Raw genomic sequence first — 23,822 nt, 5'->3', positions numbered from 1 at the left:
ATAAATATGTAGTCTTACAGATGTTTTGCCTCGGAAGTCCCAGTTTCTAGTGCTGGTCTCGGTGTGAATTAGGTGCTCCAGTCAATTTGTTGTTGACCTTTGATAGATTTCTCAGCTAAAGCTGGAAAATATGGCTGTGAGGCTGCTCTGGGTTAAGCCTGGCAGCACACACCCTTTTTTGAATATTTTATTTAGAATTTTTCAAACTCAAACAGTGTCAACATTACATAATAAGAAAAAAAAACACACTACATTCTCCAATTATATACAAGCTTCACTGTTGAGTCCAATTTTCCCCCCTCCCACCCCCCTATTTCATAAATACTGCATATACAAAGACCAAATTAAATATATAATCACCTCAGAGAAAAAAATGCAATAAATTAGCCCGTGCCTCTTATTCTTATAACATTTATCAGTGTCCCTTTATCTTTCTGACCAGTTAGAGACATAAGGACAGTTGCAAAACAGAACCATTACACTTAATAAAAACAAATCCAAAGAAAAACCTATAATCTTAGGATTCGTCGGGACCTTACCGCCGGCCCACTGGTCTTTAAAATTTTGTGGTTCAACCTGATTAAGATGGATCCCCCCTCAGGGAGAGGGCATATAGGGGTAGATAGAGCGATGAAGCACAAGGAACCGTACTATATCTTCACACCTATATGTTGCAGGTAAAATTATAGGTAATTTTCTCCAGGGGAACATAGCTCTGTATTTCTGCATTTCAACACGCAATGCCTAGATGAAAATCAGACTTCCAGATAAACGCTATGCACTTCCTGGCCACTGGATTTAAAATTTGGACAGCTTCATCATAAGCTTTATGTCCATGATATTTCCCAACAGGAACAATTCTGTGTCCTGCAGAAACTCTTTAAGTATGATTTTCTCTAGGACTTGGCCTTGCTCTACCCAAAAGGGCCTCACCCTGATGAATGACCAGGTTGAGTCCCATCTCTATGCCGCACCTCAAACATTGATCCAAAATTTCTGGCTTGGCCTTGTTCAATCTTTGAGGCGTATATTACAACTGGGGTAGAAAGTTTATACTGCACCAGCCTATATCAAGCATTAATAATTAAGATTATGCTGTCACGACACAGGTCTGACCAGCACTGTTCGTCAAACATTACAATTAAGTCTGACTCCCACCTTTGCCTTGATGTATGAAGACCTGGTTTCAGGATTTCCGCTTGGAGTAAGAAATACATTGTTGAAATAAACGTGTGCTCCATTTTTTGCATCAGAGCCTCCATGCTACTGAACCATAGCTAGACCTAATTTGTCCCTTAAGAAAGACCTTAACTGATCCCTTTCTGGCACCAGGTGTCCACGATCTTGTTATCTATTGTCCATGGTATTAAGCTGTTCTGAGTCAGGTGTGTTTTGGGAGACAACCCCAACTTAGGTCCAATACATTGTTTAATTTTATTTCCACACATAAAGTGAATGTTTTAATAAGGGGAAATCTTTGTCACCAGATAAAAAAAATTCAGTACCATTTGTAAAAAGTCTCCTGACATCTTCTCATGTATCGTGTGCAGGCCAATTTTTGCCCAGAGTGAAGCAATATACCTCGACTGAACTGCCCGATAATATTTCTTAAAGTCTGGTAATTTCAGCCTGCCCAGACTCTAATCCCAGGCTAATTTCTGCAGGGAGATCCTGGCCATCTTCCTATTCCAAATAAATCTACTTACCTGTGAGTTAATATTCTGAAAGAGTCTATGGGGCAGTGCCATGGGCAAAGTCTGGAAGAGGTACTGAAGCCTCAGCAACACATTCATTTTAACACAATTGACTGCCCACCAATGTGATGAGCAGTATCATCCATCTGTTTAGGTCCTCCTCCATTTTCTTTGAGCAAGGGGGTATAATTTAGTTTATATAAATTTTGCAGATTATTGTCCACCCTGACTCCCAGGTACTTGATCCCCTTAAATTTACTGTTTTCTTTAAATTGAGTATAGTTCCCTTTTGTAAGTGACATAATTTTTCTATTGTTCCAATTAATCTTGTATCCGGAGACTTTCCCGTAATCCTCCAGAGTGGAGTGGAGCTTGGTCAGCAAACCTGTTGGGTCTGTCAGATATATCAGCACATCATCCGCAAATAAATAGACTTTGTGATCTTCCCGGCCCACTTTGAATCCCTTGATGTTTGGATCCTGTCGTATGGTTTCAGATAACAGTCCTATGGCCAAAATGAATAGACAATGGACCTAGATCTCAATAGTGGGAAGGCTCGAGATATTTGCCCATTGGTCACAAGTGTAGCCTTGGGCACGTGGTACAGTGCCCTAATCCAATTTATAAAAGTTAACCCTAGCACCAGTTTCTTCAGTACCTTAAACAGGAAGTCCCACTCTAACCTATCAAATGCCTTCTAAGCATCCAGGGTCACAGGTACACTTGGGTCATCCCTTAACTGTGCCAGATGTATAATACTCAGCAGTCTGCTTATGTTATCTGCAGCCTTTCTCTTTTGAACAAAGCTCGTCTGGTCTACATTTGTTAGCTTTTGCAAATACTTTTCCAATCTATTTGCCAGCGGCGTAGCAAATATCTTATAGTCCGTATTCAGCATTGAAATAGGTCTATAAGAGGACGGTTTCAATTGATCCCTGTAATAATTGCTGTTGAAAAAGATTCTGGGAGTGTATGTGTTTCAACCGCCTGATTTACCACCTCCAAGATGGGCATTGGAAGGACTTTGAATTCCCTATAAAACTCAGGGGGGGGGGGGTGGGGGGAGAAAGAGAACTCATCCTCCCCCACAGACTTGCCAACTTTTCCTATTCCTCCTTCTGTGAAGGGAGCCTTCAATCCCTCCTGATCTTCCTGATCTAAATTTGGCAACTCCAATTTTGACAGGAATTCATCTATTTTCTCAGGCTTCCCTAATGATTCTGATTAAAAAAAACTTTTCATAACATTGTCTGATGGCTTCATTTATCTCCTTCAGCTTGTATGAGATCCTGTCATCTCTTGCCTGGACTGCATTAATTGTTCTTAAGGCCTGCTCTGCTCTCAGCTGGCAGGAGAGGGCTTTATGGGCTTGTTCCCCCAGCTTGTAATATCTCTGCCTCGAACTTAATACGGCCTTCTCCATCGTATATGTTTGGAGTGTATTATATTTGTTTTATTTTGTCAAAGCCTGATATTTTTCTAGTCAGCAATCTCCTGTTCCAATTCCTCTACCTCCCTTAAATATTCTTTCAACTGCTTTTGCGTATCCAATTATTTGACCTCCCAAGTATGCCTTAAGAGTGTCCCAAAGAAGGAATTTTTCCACAGTTGAGTTGCATTTGGCCTCACAGAACATGTCTATCTGTGTTCTAATAAAGCTAGAAAATCTCGGCTTCTTCAACAATGGATTAAGGTGCCACCTGTACGCTGTCTCCTGTTTATCTGGCATTGCAGTACTCAGTGTCAAATGGGAATGGTCTGACAAAAGTTTTGCCGAGTACTCGGTTTCCATTATCCTATTTTGGCTGATGCTAAAAATAAATGATCCTGGTGTAGGAATCATGCAATCTCAAATAGGAACAGTCTCTCTCCTTTGGATGCTGCCGCCTTCATGCATCTATTAAGTTCAGCTCTGTCAGGGTAGTTTTAGCCGCCCTGACTTCAGTTACCTTTTTCGATGACTTGTCCAAGACATCTTCACCACAACCAGAATTTTTCCTCCTCCCTCTGCTAATTTCAAAAGGTATCTTGTATAAACGTTTCATCATCCAAATTCGGGGGATTATGTTCAGTATGATCCAGGACTAAGTATATCTGACAGTCATAGACGTACCTGTTTATGACCAAACTCTTCATCCTCACCGGAACATTTTTTCCAATCAAAATTGCCACCCCCCCCCCCCCCCCCCCACATTAATTAGAGGAGGATGCTATTACCTGGCCCACCCATCCTCTCTTCAGTTTTTAGTGTTCATGTTCTATTAAATGTGTTTCCTGAAGAAAAAAAAAAGCTATATCCACTCCCAATTTTCTTATGTGTGCCAAGATTCTTTTCCTCTTCACTTTCCCATTCATCTAACCCATTCACATTAAAACTAAGGTATGTTATACAGTTAGTCATTGCCCCAGTGATTTCTCCCTTGTAACCCCAGCACCCCCCCTCCCATCTGATGTTCATCTAATCTTTTATCCTTGACCATTCAGACTAGCCCACTGGTTCCATGACAAATCCTAAGAAAGAAAAAAGACAAAGAAAACACAGAATACAACAACAACAAACCCCAATCCCCCCATCCCCCAATATTCCCCTCTTCTGTTTCACCCCATCTTCTCTCCCCCACCCTTCCTTCCCAACCCAGTAATCACATCTCCCATGCCATCACCATTTCCCTCCATTGTTTGGCCTACGGTCTCTACACCTTTCCCTTCCATTTTCCCCTACCACCCTCACCGCAGAGTCCTCCCAGATCCCTCCCCATTTCTCATTTCCAATACGTTTACATAAAACTGGTGTTTACATATTTATCAAAATACTTTCCATCTTACATGTTACGTACAGTAAAATACATTAGACCCCCTTTTGCAAAATCAATTTCTGCAAACTTAATTTCTTTCCCCCCCCCCCCCCCAAATACTACTTTCAGAGTAGCTGGGTGCCAAAGGACACCCTCTTATCCCTTTTGTATGACTTGACCGGTTCAAATTCTTTTATGCACTTTAAAAGCGCTGCACTAATATCGGGGTAGGAAAAATACTTTATAACCCTCGAGCTCCATTGCCCCCCCCCCCTCCTTGCACCGACTGCCACCACCCCCAAATTTTTCTCTCTATCCTAGTGGCGCAGCAGCTTCACCAGATGGAGCAGGGTTTCTCCCTGGGGCCCGGTTTCAGAAAGGGTGACTGGTGTGCCCCTTCCACTACTACCATCTCTCCCAATGTATCTCTACCTAGCACTTTGGGATCCAGCGCTGAAAAAAACGCACAGGGTCCTAAAACGAAAATCATTAATAAAAATGACAAACAACAAAGGAACTAACATCGATCCCTGAGGCACACCACTCGTCACTGGGCTCCATCCTGACAGATAGTTGTCTACCATGACACTCTGGTGCCTATATTAATCCCTAGAGACTGAACCTTCCTCATTAACCTTTCATGTGGAACCTTATTGAAAGCCTTACTAAAATCCATAGATTTTTACCTTCATCAACCTTTCTGGTGACCTCTTCAAAAAATTCAACAAGATTCGTCGTACATGACTTTCCCCTCACAAACCCATGTTGAGTGTCCCTGATCAATCCCTGCCTCTCCAGATATTTACCCTTGATGCCCTCCACTATTTTTATATTATTCCTCTGACTATAGTTTTCTAGAAAATCCAACTTTCTCCAGATGTGTTCCCTCTCCCTCACCAATGCATTTTCCACCCTGCTTATTCTATCCTCATTTGTAGCCACTCTGTCATTCTCCCTGTTAAGCCAGAGAGGGCACTTCACATTTTATCCAATTTTCTTGCCATGACTTCCAACACAGCATGCAGAGGGCTCTGAGCCCTCCTTCTCCCTTTGCCTTGCCATGAAGTCCTTCCTAGGCCTCCTGGCTTCTGCAGCTGCAACGCGTTCTGATGCGTTCAGCGTGAGAACACTTGTCTTGGCGCTCTCGCCGAGGGAGGGGTTGCACCCATACGTTGGCTTAACAGAGAAGTAAACAGCTGTTTTTATTTAAAGTTTTGGTTAATTTTTAGATCTTAGATGTGCACATTAGCTTCGCAAATATAAAGATTTTTCAATTGATTTTTTTTTGTATGTCCTCCTATTAAAAATGTTCACAAACATTCATTAGTTTTGCCTGCACTGACAGCTTAGAAGTCCTAAGTCTTGGTGGTTGGAAGTCATTGTCTCAGCTGCTACCTGAGTGAAGACTGCACCAATGCTGCAAATATGGTAAAGTTCACATGAAACAAACATAATGTGCCCAGGAGCTGGCAAACACCATTATGGGGCAATGGCATATCTGTTCCAATTCCACGCATCATTTCTTTGGAAGGGCTTTGAGTGCCTTAATTTAAATACAATTCAATATTTCCTCATACAATTATGAAGGTTTTTAAAGCTAGAGGATGGATAGAGCTTCAAGTTCAAGTTTCATCCACAATAGCTTGGAGCACCACACCATTTGTACTGAACTGCAGCTTTTCTGTTATGTGCAACTTGACCTTTGGTGTTTTGAGCCAAGATCAGCAGCTTGTATTTGTAGCTGCCCATTAAATGATGCAACATTTTTCCTTATGAAGTAATAATGTGGTAAATTATGGAGATTGCGGAATATCTATAAGCGCTCTATCAAGTTTTCTTGTACTCTTGAACGTCCCCATTTATAATGGGAACTATACCATTATCAACAGGAAGATGCGTTTTTCAAGTTGATACAGAGAGCTTCTAAAGTGTGACTGAAATGGAGACGAAATGAGAGGGCAACGATTATATTTGTATTTATGCATCTAAAAAATAGTGATTTTTTTCAAAAAGATATCCATCTCTGTGCACAAAACAGGCAGAATATTTTTTTTCTAATGAAGAAAGATTAGGAAATGGTTTTCAAAAGAACTTGGGTGCCTTTGTGTACAAAAGTTCAAGAAAAAAGGAAAGCAAGTCAACATGAAACAACAAAGGCGGCATGTAGTTTATTGACCTTTATTATGTGAGAGTCAAAAGACTGTAGGGAGGGCCTCCAGTATCCGTACCTAAATGCCAGAGATAGTGCACAACAAATAATCACCAAAGCTGTTCCAGGAGAGTCAGGTTTGAAGAGAGAGCAAGTAGACAGAGGCTGTATGCACTAAAGGTTAGAGGTATGGGAGGTAATCTCATTGAAAGTTGCTACATTCTTGTTGATTCAACAGGTGAGACAGAGAGAGACTGTTTCTTTTTGAGGGGTTTAAAGCCAGGGACCATAGTGACACAATGGCCTTCAGAACTGAAGTATGGAGAAAATTTCAGCACAGATGTTTGGGAATATCTGGAATTCATTGACAACAGCTGGATGGTTCCATCATTCAAAACGGATTTCTGAATATTAAGAGAATCAAGTGGTGGTGCAAATAGTGCAGAAAAATAGAACTGAAGTTGATTAGTTTTGATTGTGTGGATGCGAGCAGCTAAAAAGACCAGGTTGTCTACATCTTCTGCTAATTGCTTGGTGTTTCTGTCATCTTTTTGGTGGGTCAGCATTTCCCTTTGATTGTGCTTGGCTTCAGCTGTTTTATCTCATTGATTGTCAAATAGAAATTAAAAATCCACCAGTATAACAGGGCAAATGGCAGCAGGTGACTGGAAACCTTGAAAAATCCAGCTATGTTGTAAGCTACAAAATAAGTTTTATATAACATAAACCACACTGATTTACGCAGAACTCCACTTATATTACTCCCTACAGTTTTGCCCCCTAACCCTTAACTTATGACCCCTTGTTCCAATTTCCCCTACCCTCAGGGGAAAGAGCCTATTCACATCTACTCTATCAGATCCCCTTTACCTTCTACGTTCCAATGAATAAAGCTCAATCTTTCTCCATATTCAAGATACTGAAATCCAGGCAACATTTTCATAAATCTTCTTTGCACCCTCTCAACCTTATTTATATTCTTCCTATAACTTGGAGACCAGAACTGCACACAATACTCCAAACTTGGCCTCACCAATGTCTTAAACAGCCTCAGCATTATCCCCCCAGTTCCTATATTCTATGCTATGATTCATTAAGCATAGTATGTTGGCACATACCAAAAGCCTTCTTCACAACCCTATCTACATAGGAATCCACCTTCAAGGAATGCTGAACCATTATTCCAAGATCCCTCTGTTCCTCTGCATTCCTCAATGTCCTCCCCTTCACTGCATATGTCCTATTTTGGTTATTCCTCCCAAAATGAAACACCTCACACTTATCTACATTAAACTCCATCTGCCATCTTTCAGCCCACCTTTCCAAACAGTCCAAATTCTTCTGTAGTCCATGAAAACCCTCCTCACTATCCACAACTCCCCCTGTTTTTGTATCATCTGCATTTTTGCTCACCCAATTTACCACCTGTCATCCAAATCATTAATATAAATAACAAACAACAAAGGAACCAACATCGATCCCTGAGGCACACCACTCATCACTGGGCTCCATCCTGACAGATAGTTGTCTACCATGACACTCTGGTGCCTATATTAATCCCTAGAGACTGAACCTTCCTCACTAACCTTTCATGTGGAACCTTATTGAAAGCCTTACTAAAATCCATAGATTTTTGCCTTCATCAACCTTTCTGGTGACCTCTTCAAAAAATTCAACAAGATTCGTCAAACATGACTTTCCCCTCACAAACCCATATTGAGTGTCCCTGATCAATCCCTGCCTCTCCAGTTATTTATACATATTATTCCTAAGAATTCCTTCCATTAGTTTCCCCACCACCGATGTCAAACTTAATGGTCAATAATTGCTTGGCCTTCACCTTGCGCCCTTTTTAAACAATGGAACCACGTTTGCAACCTGCCAATCCCACAGCACCAATCACATCAGGTCAGGAGACTTATCTACCTTTATATACCCCAGCAGTTCTAAAATCCCCTCTTTACTAATCCTTATCTTTTCCATAACTAACCCTTTTGCCTCACCTATCCTACACAATTCAATATCTCTTTCCCTTGTGAACATGAAAGTCAACTCCGAACTTTTTGGAATCTGTATCAATAATTTTATCTATTTTTCTTAGCCTGAAGCCACATGCCGCAGACAGCTTGTGAAAAGTTTGTAACTTTTGCCTTGGTTTTATTTCTTCAAAGGGGTCTTATTCTGCAAGATTTGACCTTTGTTCATCTTGGCAACCCAGATCTAATTGATGGAAAGATCAACTTTTCTAAACGGTGGCAACAATTCAATATCTTGGATAGTATGCGACGGTTCCAGCAGATGTAAGTATTCAGAATTGAATGAATTTCCATAAAAATATACCTCACCCTGAAGTATGTGGCCACGATATGTGCACTTTATAAATGTACTGCGATGCCAGACAGGCAAAGAAAGCTGCCTGTTCCAAGGGCTTTGTCTAGCTGTATTCTTAATTACTGGGGGAGGTTGGAGTGTGTGGAAGAGGTTCAAATGACTTTTCATTCTAAAGGAAGATTTAGCCTTGTTCCATATCTTCTTTAACCACATAATCCAGTTAAAAGTCTTGACGTGATAGCATTGAGTGAGAGTTCTCACGATTCTTTTGTTCATAAAATGATTAGAGAGGCACTGGGTTTGTATCAAAATCTTTTGCGCCTTTGGTCATGCAGTTTTTTGAGAGTAACTATTTTTTATCTTTTTCAGTCATTATGAACTAAAACGAATTGATGATATTGTTACGTTCTTCAATGATTTTGGGGACCATCTTGCAGAGGAAGCACTGTGGGATCTTTCACTAAAAATCAAACCACGTAATATTCAACGACGGAAAACGGAGCGGGAAGAAAAAACCTAAGATTCGCCTATAGAGGCTCGATCTTAGATGGCAGCTAATGAACCTCATTAAGTGACTTGCTTAATTTTGCTACAGAAGTCTGTTCATGCCATGGTGCTCCACCTTCAGAGCTTCATTTAAGCATGAGCAGTAAACAGGCAGTACCTCTCTCGGGAAATGTTCCAAGTTTAATGCCATTGCCTGCAGATTTCCTTTCCTACCATCGTGCCAAGCCGTTCCAGGTGTCCTACATTGGACCTACTCACGCAGCTCAATTTATCCAGCAGACCCAGGTTGACTTGCAGACAAACGGCTTTGGAGACTGAAATTGTTGGGTAAAAAGGTACGGCAGTTCACTGATTGGGAGCAGGCTTTTGTTTGTAGAATAGCAAATAGCGGTACTAGCAATTGCACAGAAAACCTTAAAATATTCTGTACTGTAGGAGAAATACTGGCTCACTGTAAATACTAGGTTACTCATTTGATGTGTTGTTTTTTTTTTGCATGTTTATGACTGAATGCCAGTAATTGAAGATTTGATGATGGGGTGGCAAAGCTAACTCTGCAGCAGACTGGTATTTTGGCCAGGATTGTTCAATATCTTCATACACAATATCCTCAGCAGGTGGCACAGATGCTCTTTTACATTTTCTGCACGACTTTTTTAGGGTCTGGAAAAAGCATTTTTAAAGGACTGTATCTCGGTTTATTGCTGTAAGCTGAGCTGCATTTGAAACCTTTAAAATGGGAAAAGGTTGGCGTTTGTCTAGTTTGTATATAGCAAATCTACTAATTAACTTTTTAATCCATGAAATAGTGAATTCATTTTTATTCGACAGGTTGTCTCACCAATGTGAACCATAGATGCTTCTGTGCAGAATCCCACCTTCATTGCTTTAGGTTGTTATTAATGTTGTCTAGGTTTGCACATCTGCAAGGGAAACATTGTGTGCTTGTTTAGTTTGCAGTAATCATCAGGTAAGCGATGTTACCTTCCAGCATTTAGGGGAATGAAAAGCGATCAATAAAATGCAACACAATTGCAGATAAAACAATACATAAAAACCCAAAATATAGAAATTCACTGGTAGTTTTTGGAATTACCCTGCCGATTCTATTATTGTATAGGTTAAAGCAGATGACATTTAGTTCAGCTATCACCAGTAGACTTAAAATGTGCTCATTGGTACAGGGGATGTTCTTTTAACTAAATTGATATGAAAATCATTCAGCCCAATTTTCCGTGCAGTCCCTGTTCTTTAGCTGATGATTGGGTTGCAAGATGGCCAAGTCAAAGGTAAATTAATCAAATGAGAGTTGCATGAACATTAAAAGCCTACTAGATATTTTAATAAATTAATGGTGCAAACTTTTGCTTATCACAATTATCCCACAAACATAAGAGTACAGATAATTTTGGAATTTCAATGAGATCAGCTCCATGTGAGCACTTCAATTGCTGGCCCACATTATTTCCTTGGAGAGGGTGTTCCTAAAACAATGGCTACAATAATGGACTAAGAGTTAAAATATGAATATAGAACTTGATTTCTTTACCAAATAGTTGGATGCTAGTTTTGTTTGATTTTTTAAATGAATCATGGAAAATCAAAGAGGCTAGTTCTCCTCTTCCCTGTTGGTAAATCACAGTATAATTAAATAAAGGATACATATTCCTCTTTTTGCTTGTCTCTGGGGAATAGTTGGTCTACATCAAAATAAGGAGAATGCACAAATAGCCAAATATGACCCATTATTCTAGCCAGTCATATTTTAACAATTTAAATTCATACTGATAGCTTTACAGTATCAGGAATCAAGGCAAGAATGATTCTTATACTGTCCCTGTTGGAACTTTATATCAGCGGGGACAGTTTGAGAATGAAGACCTGTTCTCCATGGGAGGTTTGTCATCACAGGGAATTGTTGGGCTATTGAGAACTTCTGTATCCAGAGAGGGGAAAGCCTTCAGTTTCCATCACATCAAACAGGTATTGAGACACGAAAGTATGTGCCAGCATGGTTGCGAGTCCCAAGCCTGACAGCTCAAATTGGAGTGGTCTTGTTGCTTGCCCCAACGCTCAGGCAAAGTTGGTCTATTCATCCTGAGCCAACAGAGATGAGGCCTGGTGCTAGATTCCCATCACAGCTGTACGATCCTGGGTTCACCAAGTTCCTATATAGCATACAACCTAAGCAGATTTTTTTTCCCTAAGTGAATGGGGCAGCCCAGAGGATGACTGCTAAAGTCAATCTACTTTATGGATATTATAAAAACTGTTTTTTTTAAAAAAAAACATGAATTCAAACAGACTTTTTTTTCTTTTGAGATTTGAAATAGTGTTCAGTTTCCTGGCCTGCAGGTTGAATGACTATGTAAAGTAAAGAATCACTTTCTGTGTTGAGCTGGATAGGGGATTAATAGAATATCCCTCACCTTTTATTATTTAACAAAATCTGTAAACCACTGATCCTGGACTAGGAAGGATTAGTTTAGTATTTCAATGAGTCTTTTATTTTCCATTAATTTTGCACATTGAACTAAACACAATTAGTTAAGAACATTTTAAAATGATCACCTATGGCAAATAGATTTATGATTATTTTCTATTTACTTGGGCATCAAAAGGGACAGTTTTGACAGGGTGGGGGATTAACATTCCCTGAAGTAATGAGTCTTTTACCATATTTTTAACCATAATCATTTCCCTTAAGTGGTATGTAATTTTAAGTTGCTGTCATCAAAAATGCTGTTCCTTCTTAAGAAGTGGAACTAATAGCTTTCTCTTCAATTCTGCTTGTGGTCTCCTTATAAAAAACCACCCCCCCCCTCCCCCCGGCTTTTAGTCATTGATCACTTTCCATTGATGTTTCTTTCATTCGTTTCTATCTAGTTGCTGTGCTCTTTCCATTAATTTTCCCATGATGAGCTGAGGACTCATCACCATCTTGTTAGTTTCCCTTCTTTTACTAAAATTGTCCTGATTGTACCTCGGTCAATAAAATATCATTGTTTAAACTTCATTTGCGAGAAACTAAAATTGAGCTTATCTGGAATGTTATGTACAATTCTGTTCTTTCCCAGGAATATTTTCAATTGAGAGAGGCCAGTGTAGATTCATTCGCTTTATTCCTGCAATTGGGGGGGGGGGCCAATACTCTTTGGACATCAGAAGAATTAATGGTGATTTTATTGAAACAAAAATAAAGTGTTTGAAGGTAGATACAGGGATAATATTTTTGCTAGCTGGAATTTGAAAAGCGTGGAGAGTCGGTCACAAAATAAGTATTCAACTCTTCATGACGAGAAATCACCAGACGTTTGAATCTGCAGGAGGATTATTGTGTTGGCACTTCTATGGAAATTTTGAACAACATGGAATGGAGGATCTATCAATGATGGTGTTCAGGAAAGTAACATGATCAGTCATTGTCTTGTTGAGTGCTGAATGGCTTTTTCCTGCTTTTGTAATAGAATGACTTCTAAACCACAGGTTTTTTCAGGTGATAATGCTAATGACATTCTTTCAACATTTATTCTTGTAATTAAAGTTTAATCCAAGCCCCTTCGTGATGGTTTGCCATTCTATCAGTGAAGACCTGCAGTCTTTCACTGGTGTGTGGTAATTGTGTATTTCAAAACCATGTTATTCTACTCTTTGTTCACAATGCAATGCTGCCAATTTTGTATGTATTCATTTTATTTGGGGGGGGGGGCATCAGCAGCAAGGAATTTATTGCCCTCCTTAATTCCCTTTGAGAAGTTGTTGGAGAGTATTCCATCATACTCTTGATTTTGTGCCTTGCAGATTGTTGAAAAGGGTGTTGGGATGTTATTTGCTATGCCTGCCCTCTGACCTATCCTTGTAGCCATGGTATTTGTGGTTTATTTAGTTAAAATTGTGGACCATAATTAAACATCCTCAGATGATGCTAATGTTATTGCTTGGTCCTCTTTGTGGCACAGTGGCCTGCCTTACTTGCCATCTATCAGTCCATGCTTGAATGTTGACGAGCTCTTTCTGCATGTGGGCATCATTTGCTGTTACAGGAAATGGAATTTAATACTGTGCAATCAACAGTTAAATGTCCCTGCCTCTGACCTTGTGATGTGCTATTTAAGAAAATTTTAAAGATAAAAACATGGAAATGCACCATCCATAGCCTGATTAACATTATTACTGCAGTCCCCTGTTGTTTTGTAAAATGGCCTATCATTTCAATTCTGGCATTGTTTTGGAACATGCCTCCAACCTCCATGTGATTGAGTGAAGTGCAAGGTGTTTTATGTTTAAGTGGTGCAGTTTGGAAAGGATAAGCTGCCAATGTAATTGTGTTGCCTTGGATCATGAGCTGAATCATGGCCCAAGTCTTTTCTTCACTATATCTAAATTATACTCCATTTGCCTTTTTTTAGAATTTCATTAAATTTTCTCCTGCCCAGCCAGGTCAAAGTATTTCCTATGGAAAATTACCTACAAACTCTATAGCAGTTTTCTAAACTAGAGGAACCGAAAATGTCTTGGTCAGATCTATATCCTCGTACAATGAATGTTGTTAATAATGCTGAGCAGTATATTAACCAGTACAATGATTGCAAATATTTAGGGCCTATCTGTGGCCAAGATCCAGATTATCCTTTGAACTTTGCTTGTGATCAGTTATTTATTTATTGTCACAGTTTTGTTGAGAATAACACAATTATATTTGAACTGTATTTTCTATTGACTACGAGATTAAACTCCAAGAGGTAAGAATTTATTCGGCCCTGTAGGAAACTTTTCTGAGAGAATGGTTGCATGGAGCAAACTTCAGTTGAATACAATGTCACATTGACAGGTTCCTAATCAGAAATGAACGTATTGATGAAGACCACTCTTCAGGGCCGTTTATTTTTAAGCTAGCCTGATCCATTGCTTGTTTTTTTTTAATGGAGTTTGAATTTTGCTAAGAGATCAACCATCTTTTTTGGAGAAAACGTTAATCATTTCCCTTAAGTGGTATGTTAATTTGGCAGTTGAAATTTTATTTTTTGTGCTGTCTTTTTGAAATGGTATTGGCAAAGCAAGAATTAAGTACAAATTGCGGATAGAACTAAAGTTGCATGATAGTGTGAAATGTGTGAACTTACAGTCTCCCACAAGGAAACAAAATGCACTTGCAAGTTGAGTTTCTGGATTATGTCCATTTTTAATTTTACTTTTGAACTAATCTTGTATATTGTGAAAAGTTGCATTGTTTGTTAAAAATAATCCTTTAATTTTTTTTTATAAATAAAAGGGAGCATAAGGCATTTTGACATGCAGGGCCGCCCACTGAGTCCTTACTAAGCACCTTACTTTAATTTGTGGTGTTGAACTTGCACCAGCTGTGGGCTGATAGTATAGATGGTCACTTAATGTTCTCAAGTTCTAATATAACATATGGCATGGCACCTATTAATAACCATGTGACCAATTGTTTGTCATAAACCATTAATAAATGATTGATTTATATGTTTTTAATCGGTGGCTGCTTTAATCTAGATGTGGGGGCTGGTTAACTTAAACCCATGCAAATACATGTTGTCTAGTCTTAGTTTAGATCTGTCTCATATTGTTACTGCACTGTTATATTGTGCTCATTGATCAAAGAATTTATAAAATCAAATTCAATGGTTGCTTTAGAAATTGTCATAAGTGCCCTAATTTGAAGAAATCCTCCCAGAGCCACAAGCTAACACTGATGCCAGCCTCAACCTTGCTTGAATATTACTCGTTTATTATAAATGTAATGTTCCTACAACCGTTTCAAATGTAACTTTTTAAAAAAAAATAAAAGCTAACATTTATGTTTACAGTGCATGCAACAGACTGCAGATTAAAGACAATCAAATTCAGTGGGAACCTGGTGCCTCTTCATTTTACAGATGTGCAGAGCTTATACTGAAGAAAACGCAAATGGATACACTTCTCCTTTGTGATCTTAGTTACCAAAAATAGTGCAATGGAGAACATTTAACATGTTACCCAAAAAATACCAATCCATGCTTTTGAGTGATCTTAAACTCCAAAAAGTAAATTGGGCTGCTTATTGCTTAAAGCAGCCATTTTCAACCTTTAATTTTGGCCTATGGCCTCTTAGGACTCTGCACTTCTCTCCTACTAACTCCATAAAAGTTATGATTTAAGTCAATGGCCCCTGTTGAGAATGGCTAATTTAAAGCAATATTATCATAGCTGGTAATGGAGTGAACTTGGAATTAATTAAAGCCCTATCCCAGTTAAAGGAAGACTTCAGATTGCTCTTGCTAGAAGACATCCATAACAGATTCTGTGCACTTAGGGGAAAATCCAGATGAAGCTACCTGAAATAAGACAGGTAGTGAATAAAATCTCTCAGTAAATTGAAAATGATAAAAGAATTGTTTACATCTTAATCACAATTATATATGGATATTCCATAACACATTTTAAAAAAATATCCTGAAACACCAAGTCAAGAGCATTTTAGACCAGTTTGCTTAAAATGTCTGGTAACAATAGAAGCAAATCAATCAGCTCAAAACAATCCTCCTGATTCGAAAGGAAGGAGACAAGAAAATATTTGCAGGGAGTGCAAAAATTATAATTGCTGTATTTTTACAGAATCCCATACTGTAGAATGTAAAAGTATTGTGTAGAAATGTCAGTATGGCCTCCAGTAACGAGTGACAATTTAGTTGCTGCCTGACAAACAAATCTAAGAAACTCGCTCAGTTCAAAGCAATTTCGATCAATTTATTCATGAATATTTAACTAACAAGAATTTAAATATTGGAATAAAGTGAAATTAAACTTCTGACCTATTGAATAAAACTGGAAACCAGGATAACAACACAATTCAAATGGCAATCTTGTAGTTCTGGTATGCAAGGTCTTGGGTATTTACAGGTAAAATGAGCAACTTGCATACACATGTGCAAATAGTGTTTCTATACAAGTATTAAACAATCACACACACTCCAAAAAATTCTTGAATAAGGGCACTAATTTAAAAAAAAATACAAACTGGATGAATCATCAATCTTCAGCATTGAGAAGTGTTAATATTTAAAAATCCAATCTACGCTGATCATCCACCAGAGTTCAAACATGAATTTCTTCTCAGTTATTTATCAAAATATCACAAAAAAGTTTAAATTTGATACAATACTGCTCAACTTATTGACTATTTTCACGCCCTTTTGCTTGTTCAAACATATTGTTAGGAATTCACGTTTCAATGAATCCAGCTTTAATTCTGGTTGGTTTCGCCTCATAGACCAATCGCAAGACATGATATTAATTCATCAACTTTCTTTTACGCAAATTAAAAATGCATATACAATCCTTTTAATTTCAATTCTACGGTGAGTACCATGAAAATACCAGTAATTTTAACCTTGGTGCCATCTGTTTAAGCTATGCATCTAATTCAACTAAAGGTGTCTTTGAAAAAAACCTGCAAACTTAAATTCCCCATTATTTGTAATTCAATCAACTAGAAACTCAAAACAGGCCAAAAAAAAATTCAAATGATTAAGACTGAGCAGATGTACCCCACAGCTGAGTCAGGTTTGCCCTGCTGAACTAGCAATGCTCCTCAATGCACACATGCTCTTTTCACTGTCACTACTTGCATGGAGGTGAGTTGGGTAGTCAGCACGAGGAAGATACGCTGAGGGCCCGACCGGGACACGAGAACAAATGTTCGGCTAGCAGAATTCCACGGCATCTGTTTGAATAAAGTTGTGTTGGAATGAAATGGTGATGCTCAGGATGAAGAGTTGGCCTATCTCTGCCTTGTAAGGGTCTTTATTTTTATTAGTATTAAGTACATTAGTAAGGCTTTATTTATCTGTAAACTTGGGGAGGAGGTTCATTATGACAAAGGCATGATTAGGCTCACAAAAAACTGCCAGTGACCGACATAATTAAAAACTACAATACTTTTTTAAAAATGGTGTATTGGTATTCCTAAGGCATGTGATTTGTTAGGCTTTGGAGGAGGAGGTCTCAGTCAACCAGAAAATTTGCATTTCTGGTGTCTGCAATCCCCATAGTGCAAAGTAGTTAAAAGTTCAGTACATCTGTGGCTTGTCCTTAGCCTTGCTGATTTGTTAGAATCTTAAATTAGGAGCCCACATAACAAAATTTTCAATATATTCCTCTATGTTTTAAATACAGACTGGCTGTTATAGAGCCACCATGTCTTGAATCAAACAATAGTCTTTCCAATTGGGTAACATAAATGATGTTCCATGATTGAAATTGTAACATGCATGCTTGAATCAAGATGTCTTCTGCTAATTTCAATGCTAGGGCATGGTAAAATAATGTTGAGAAAAATTGACTTAAATAATTTTCAGTTAAACCCCTACCATTCTATCCATTAAACACAACAGATTGTTCAAATATTTGCTTGTAATAATTTTTGTTAACATTCTTGGCGAGCCTCAAAGATAAGGCCATTTAACTTTAGGTAAATGCGCATATAATCTTCCTTAATAAAGTAATAAAGAAGTAATCAATATAAAACCCCATAGTTTCTACTTTCTCATTTTAGACCTAGCAGATGAAAAATGGTCCACTGTTGCTTTGAATCATTGTCAATTGGTACAAAATCCCTCGAATGGAAAGGGCAGTGCCTTTCAACTGCTAAAGAACATTGCTGCAGTCTTCAAAGCTCTAAAAAAAACCCATTTTTTAGTTCTGACAAAGAAATATTTTACTTATCTGAACCACAAGGCTTGCTTTCAAGTGACTGAAATTGCATTGCTGAAACATTTTTCCATCGGTCTCAGAAAAAGTTTCTGCTACTATTTCTTTGCTGTTCTTGTCAATCTATAAAATGGCAGATAACAATGAACAGTAGCAAAGCAGCTGGAAAGACGTATTCAATCTTATTTGGTAAATTCTTCAAGAAAAAAACCCAAGTGATGAAATACAGTGTGTACATATCGTAATAAATAGCTGTAAACTTTAATGGCACTACCAATGTGGAATGCAGTTTCTTGATAGCAGAAAACAGAAGTAACAAATGTTTGGAAAATTCAGGGCCAATCAGGTAACCCTTTGTTGTCATTTAACTTGAAAATGTTTAAAATCTTTAAGAAAACAAGTAGTATAAAAAATATGGCTTAGGATTTTTTTTTAACTCTGCCTTTCACACAATTCTAGAGAGAAGAAGGTTTCAAGATTTCTTGACAAGGTGTAGATCTGTCACATGCATTGATGGATGCTTTATACATTTCTTCAGTTTAGGAACAGCTGTTATTTATTCTAATAGGCTACTATGTTACATTTTGTAACTTAATTTTAACTATAGCTTTGAGGGGCAAGTGGTACTTCAAAAAATTTACACAAAAATGTGTTTTCGATAATTTACGTACCAATTATTAACACCAATCCATCCATGGAAACATTAGCTTTGGTCAGTAAAAAGCAGAATGACATTGAAAAATATTACAATTTTAAGTTATATATTTGCCCAGAGCTGCAAACAAATCTTATCATCTCTGGATTTGTCGAACAAAGGCCTGGACCAGCTGTATCAAGGGTTCCTGGCTTTCAGGACATAACTTGGACATGGAGCATGTCGATTTGTTTGGAGGAGACAGCAGTAATACTGCAGCAGGGGATGATGGTGCTCCACGACGAGAATAGCGAGAAATACTAGTCAGAACTGTACTCTGAAACAGTAAAAAAAAAGTAATTAAGTGATGAAAATTACTTAATATTTCAATAGAGCTGAATTCTAAGATGCATATATCCTAGTACTTCAGTGGCTCATTTCATATTGTACTTGTGCTACTCTAGGATTTAAATTATACCTGAGCCTATGGTATACAAGTCACATCATTAAATTGCAAGACCACTAAAATGCCATAACCATACTCCAATTTCCATGGGGAAGGGATTTATCTAATCTGACATATACAAATTAACCAACTGGAAGGATAGTTATTCTGCCTATATAACAACTTCTGCACATCTGTAAAATTAATAGAATCTCAAATCCAATGGTGTCCTCTACAGTACAGAGATTATTGTCATCCATAAACTTGTATGAGTATGACTTTAATCCCTGAATCACAATCTGGAAAAATCAAATTGTTGACCAGGATACAGAAAAATTTTCCATCCATGTGACAATAAACTGAAACCCACCACCCCAGTTATCACATTTTGGATTCAAAAACTTCTTAATCAAAACAACAATTTATTGGGAATAAACTAAGTACTTTGAAAGACGAAAGAAAAGAGCAGAGGAAGACAATAGCTTGAAATTAATTGCAGTAGAACATAAAAAAACTCAAGTTACCAGTTCCGAGCTCAGTTCCTGCTTCATTCTCTGCTTGTCCCGTGAGTGGACAGATGGATCCTTCAGATACCGCATTGCTTGTGAAATCAATGCATAGAAACAATTTTCCATGGTGAACCTCAAAAGGGCCCTTCAAAATAAATAAAAATGGTTAACTTTATTACAGAAGGAATCAATGGAACTTCCCTCTTTGAGGCTACCAATAAAGTCACAAAATTCAACCATTAAAATTGTGTTAGCTAATCTCAAGCAGAGAATGCAAGTATTTTCCTTGATTCAAACGTTTTCTTATTTGTACGGCTGCCAGTTTGCATTCTTGAAGAGATAAATGGACAGGTAATCTTTTTAGAATGATGTCAGTTAAGAACCTTCCTTATCTTTACGTGGTGCCTAAAAACTTTTACCCAAGAGGTTAAGATGTAAAGTCTCAACCAAAACAAATGATCAACTAATGTAACTCAGTCAAAAAATGGCTAATGTTCTCACATCTCTAAAACAATACCACAGCCGATGAATTTCAGGCTACAACAGATATCATATAACCATTTACAGATATTTAAAAGATATCACTATTACTGATACACAGGATTTTATTACAGTTTGAATGGTGGACCTAATGTTTACTAAATGTTGCTAATTCTTACCAAAATACTCCAAATAGAAGATAAATTAATACATAAAACTTTCAACAATTACTAACTTTGCAGAAAACCTAAGAACATCTAGTATAGATTAAATTACCCTCTTCAGTCACAAAATTCTGGCTCTCTGCCAGGTATTTTGAGCTATACCACATGTGTGGTCTGGAAACAACAAAAAAAATCAATGAATCTCCAGGTTCAAGATACCATGGAAACAAATTCATCTAATCATGAGATTTTGCTCATTGCATGAAATTAAAATAAAACTAACAGTACAATTTAATTATACTTATGTATAATTATAACTGCTGTGGCCAAGGATAAGAGAAGATACATCTTTAGGCATTTCCAGTACGCTTCTCTTGGGCACCTAAGGCATCTTTACCATCAGTTACAAACTATCAATGGGACACAAAAAAAACCCTCAGCCTGAAGAGCAGAAGTAATATTCAACTGGGAGGATGTCATGAGATGTTGAGAATCTGCCTTAACCACTTCCCAGATGAAATCAATGGATAACCACATAGTTTTTACTATGATTCATGATATAAAATTGAAACAAAGCACATCAAATCCTTTGTACATTAACTTGGAAAAATAATCTTCAATTTGTGTTATTCTCAGGGTGAACCATTGGCTGCAGTAAAAGTTTATGGCAACACAAAACTACCAAAGCAGAATTCTGGAGTTCAAATTCCACAGTAGATGTGAAACTATATCCAATAAATCTAGCAAATCACTGCTAGTGCCAGAATAAATGACCACATATGCTGGATTGTTGTTCAACAAATTTTAACTCATTCCCCACTACCAGTCAGGTCAGTGGTTTCTTGCTTCTTTCTTTCCCTCTTTAAATGGAGCCACTATTGCTACAATGTTGCACATTAGCCCAGAAGGCATGCTCAATAATAAATGCGGTATTCATTGTCGAGCATATTTCTGGGACAATTTTCACTTGCCACCTATCAGCCCATGACAAAATACTGTTCAAAGTTTGGCAAGTTGCAGCAAATGGAATTAAACATTGTGAAATCAACTTCATGCCACTGATGAGGCAGTGGAGAATGATTCTTGCTGCAATACCCTCGAGCTGATGTGATATATTCCCAACAAAGATTAACTTTCTTTGTGTGAGATATGATTCCAAAAATAAAGGATTTTATTGCAGCATTTCTTAAAATTACCTGCACAATCGAGAAATTAACTTCAGAATTTTTAAAAACGCTTTATTTTTTCCAGTAGTCAACCATGCATAAACCATTCCATCATTTGCAACCAATGCCTGCAAAATATTATGAAATTGAAGTGTTGGCTCTTCTTCTCTCAGCAAAGGTACAGCCTAACTTGCTGAACATTTTAAGGATTTTCTAATGTAAAAAAGGCTTTACTGCAAGACAGTGATACAAAGGCCATTGTTTCAATAAAAAAACAAGAAAATGCAAATAGGCAAATGCAATCAAGCTTCGGTATACAGGTGAGGCCCAAGTTATAGATTTATGGATACGATTTCCCAAAAGTCTGGCCTTATGGTAGGCTCAAACAAGCAAGCTTCCTTCAATACTGCAACAGAGGGTGAAATATTACACTTGTATTTTTAAATTAAAAAATATTTTATGAAAAACGCCCACCCTTTTCAAACTTACTTTAAAGATTTTGTCTCTTCAGATGAAGTTAATGGTATAATGTTTAACGACATAGGTTCCTTCTTCTTATCAATCTAGAAATAAAGGAAAACAAAATAGGAATTCTGCAAGCTTTGCTACACCAGAAAAAAACTGCACAAGGACTTTAAAACAATATATAATAATCCTTCAATAATTTCCACCACCTAATTTCTCCACCAGATTTATAGTGGCTGCCATTTGTTATCATGCGGTAAATATCCTTTACTTTTGTCTGAATAAATGATTCGATAGTGTAGCATCACATCTGAGTAGGTTTTGAATTAATTTAAAATCCACATACAGTTGCAAGAGGAAGTCACTTGATAACTATTCACAATCAGAAACCAGGATAGATTTTCAACCCTCTGTATCTTCCAAGGCTTTTGAAACCAATTAAAAATTTTGACCTCTTAAAATATCTGCCACAGACTTCTACCTTTATTGAATTCTTTTTTTTAGAACTAACAATCCTAAAACAAAAATGGCCTTCCAACCAGGCACTTTTGGTTCAACAATTTCAGGTAGTCGGCATTTCTAGAATATTTGTTTTTAACATTCCAATTTTCAGAGTTCCTCCCATTTACATCTTCTCCAGAATGACCTTTTATTGTGCCACCACTTTCAACTTTGCACTGACATTCCCTTTGTCCTTTAAGATCTCCTCTCATCCAACCTAATGTTCGATGGTTCTAACCTGTACTTTACAACAGGTTTCTTTTTATATTTTTTCTATTTTAGTGGAAGGTCATCAACCTGAAACATTTTTCTCTCCAAATACGCTCCTGGATCTGCAGAATATTTCCACCATTTTCTGTTTTTTTTTGTAATATTTATCATTTTAAATATATTTAACAATCAACAACTGTACAAAATACCAAGAAAATGTCAAGAAACCCCCCCCCCCTTTCCTCTATATAAATCCAATTAAACATGAAAAAAAAGAAACAGAAAAGTCCCATTGTCAGAACATACAGTAAAACAGAGACATGATGGTACCACAGTGTTAAAATCTTTACAGAGATCTGGTGGCTAGTTAGTACCCTCGTGTTGCCAGTGAAGTACCTATATGTTCTAAATAAGGCTTCTAGATTTGTAGGAAGGGGTTATATTCTTTCTTAAGAATATATGTGTCCTTTTCAAATGGAATGCATCTGTTCAATTCTGAAGACCACCTATCAATGGGAGTCAGACTTCCACGTACTGCTATACATTTCCTGGTCACACACAAGGTCATTTCTGTGAATTTAATTTGGAACTTAGTTAGCAATCTACCAACACTTGTAAAGTTCCCCAGAAGATAAAGGTCTGGGTCTAGTGAGAAGTTGACTCCTGTGATCTTGGTTAGGATGTCACAAAGGACATACCAGAAGGGTCTCCACTTCGTGCAGAGCCAGGTAGAATGTAAGAAGGAACAAACCTTTCTATACCACACCTAAAGCACATCTCTGAAAACTCAAGTTTATATTGGTGTAATTTCTGTGGGGTGAGGTATAGCTGATGGAGAAAATTATAGTGGATCAATCTATACCTGGTATGGATGGTTGCCAACAAACTTCCCTGCCATAGATCAGACCAGAGTTGTTCATCAATTGTTATGTCTAAATCTGACTTCCATCTCACTAGATTTATGCAAACCTGACTTTGGGTCCTCACTCATCAATAAAAAGTACATTCTGGAAAAAAATTTATATAAATAAATGGAATCTGAGAAAGCCTTTGACAGACT

At 37.7% G+C, this 23,822-nt stretch overlaps 2 protein-coding genes across 6 annotated transcripts in view; one reads left to right on the top strand and one right to left on the bottom strand.

Moving 5' to 3' along the window:
- The window catches only part of LOC138736679 (rap guanine nucleotide exchange factor 1-like), a 201,933-nt gene extending 186,587 nt beyond the window's left edge, over positions 1–15,346 (top strand). For all 5 annotated transcript variants that reach the window (XM_069886590.1, XM_069886581.1, XM_069886576.1 and 2 more), the window contains 2 exons: positions 8,810–8,938; positions 9,339–15,346. In XM_069886590.1, the coding sequence (XP_069742691.1) occupies positions 8,810–8,938; positions 9,339–9,489 (280 nt within the window). In that variant the 3' untranslated portion in view covers positions 9,490–15,346. The remainder of the gene's footprint in view (positions 1–8,809; positions 8,939–9,338) is intronic.
- nup188 (nucleoporin 188) overlaps positions 14,724–23,822 on the bottom strand; it is a 171,828-nt gene continuing 162,729 nt past the window's right edge. Inside the window, 3 exon segments of the mRNA XM_069886944.1 lie at positions 14,724–19,159; positions 19,792–19,921; positions 22,076–22,149. Of these exon segments, the coding sequence (XP_069743045.1) occupies positions 18,980–19,159; positions 19,792–19,921; positions 22,076–22,149 (384 nt within the window). The 3' untranslated portion in view covers positions 14,724–18,979.

Source organism: Narcine bancroftii, chromosome 1, assembly GCF_036971445.1.
Source record: "Narcine bancroftii isolate sNarBan1 chromosome 1, sNarBan1.hap1, whole genome shotgun sequence".
NCBI classification, from domain to species: domain Eukaryota; kingdom Metazoa; phylum Chordata; class Chondrichthyes; order Torpediniformes; family Narcinidae; genus Narcine; species Narcine bancroftii.
This window is presented reverse-complemented; position numbering and strand designations above follow the sequence as displayed.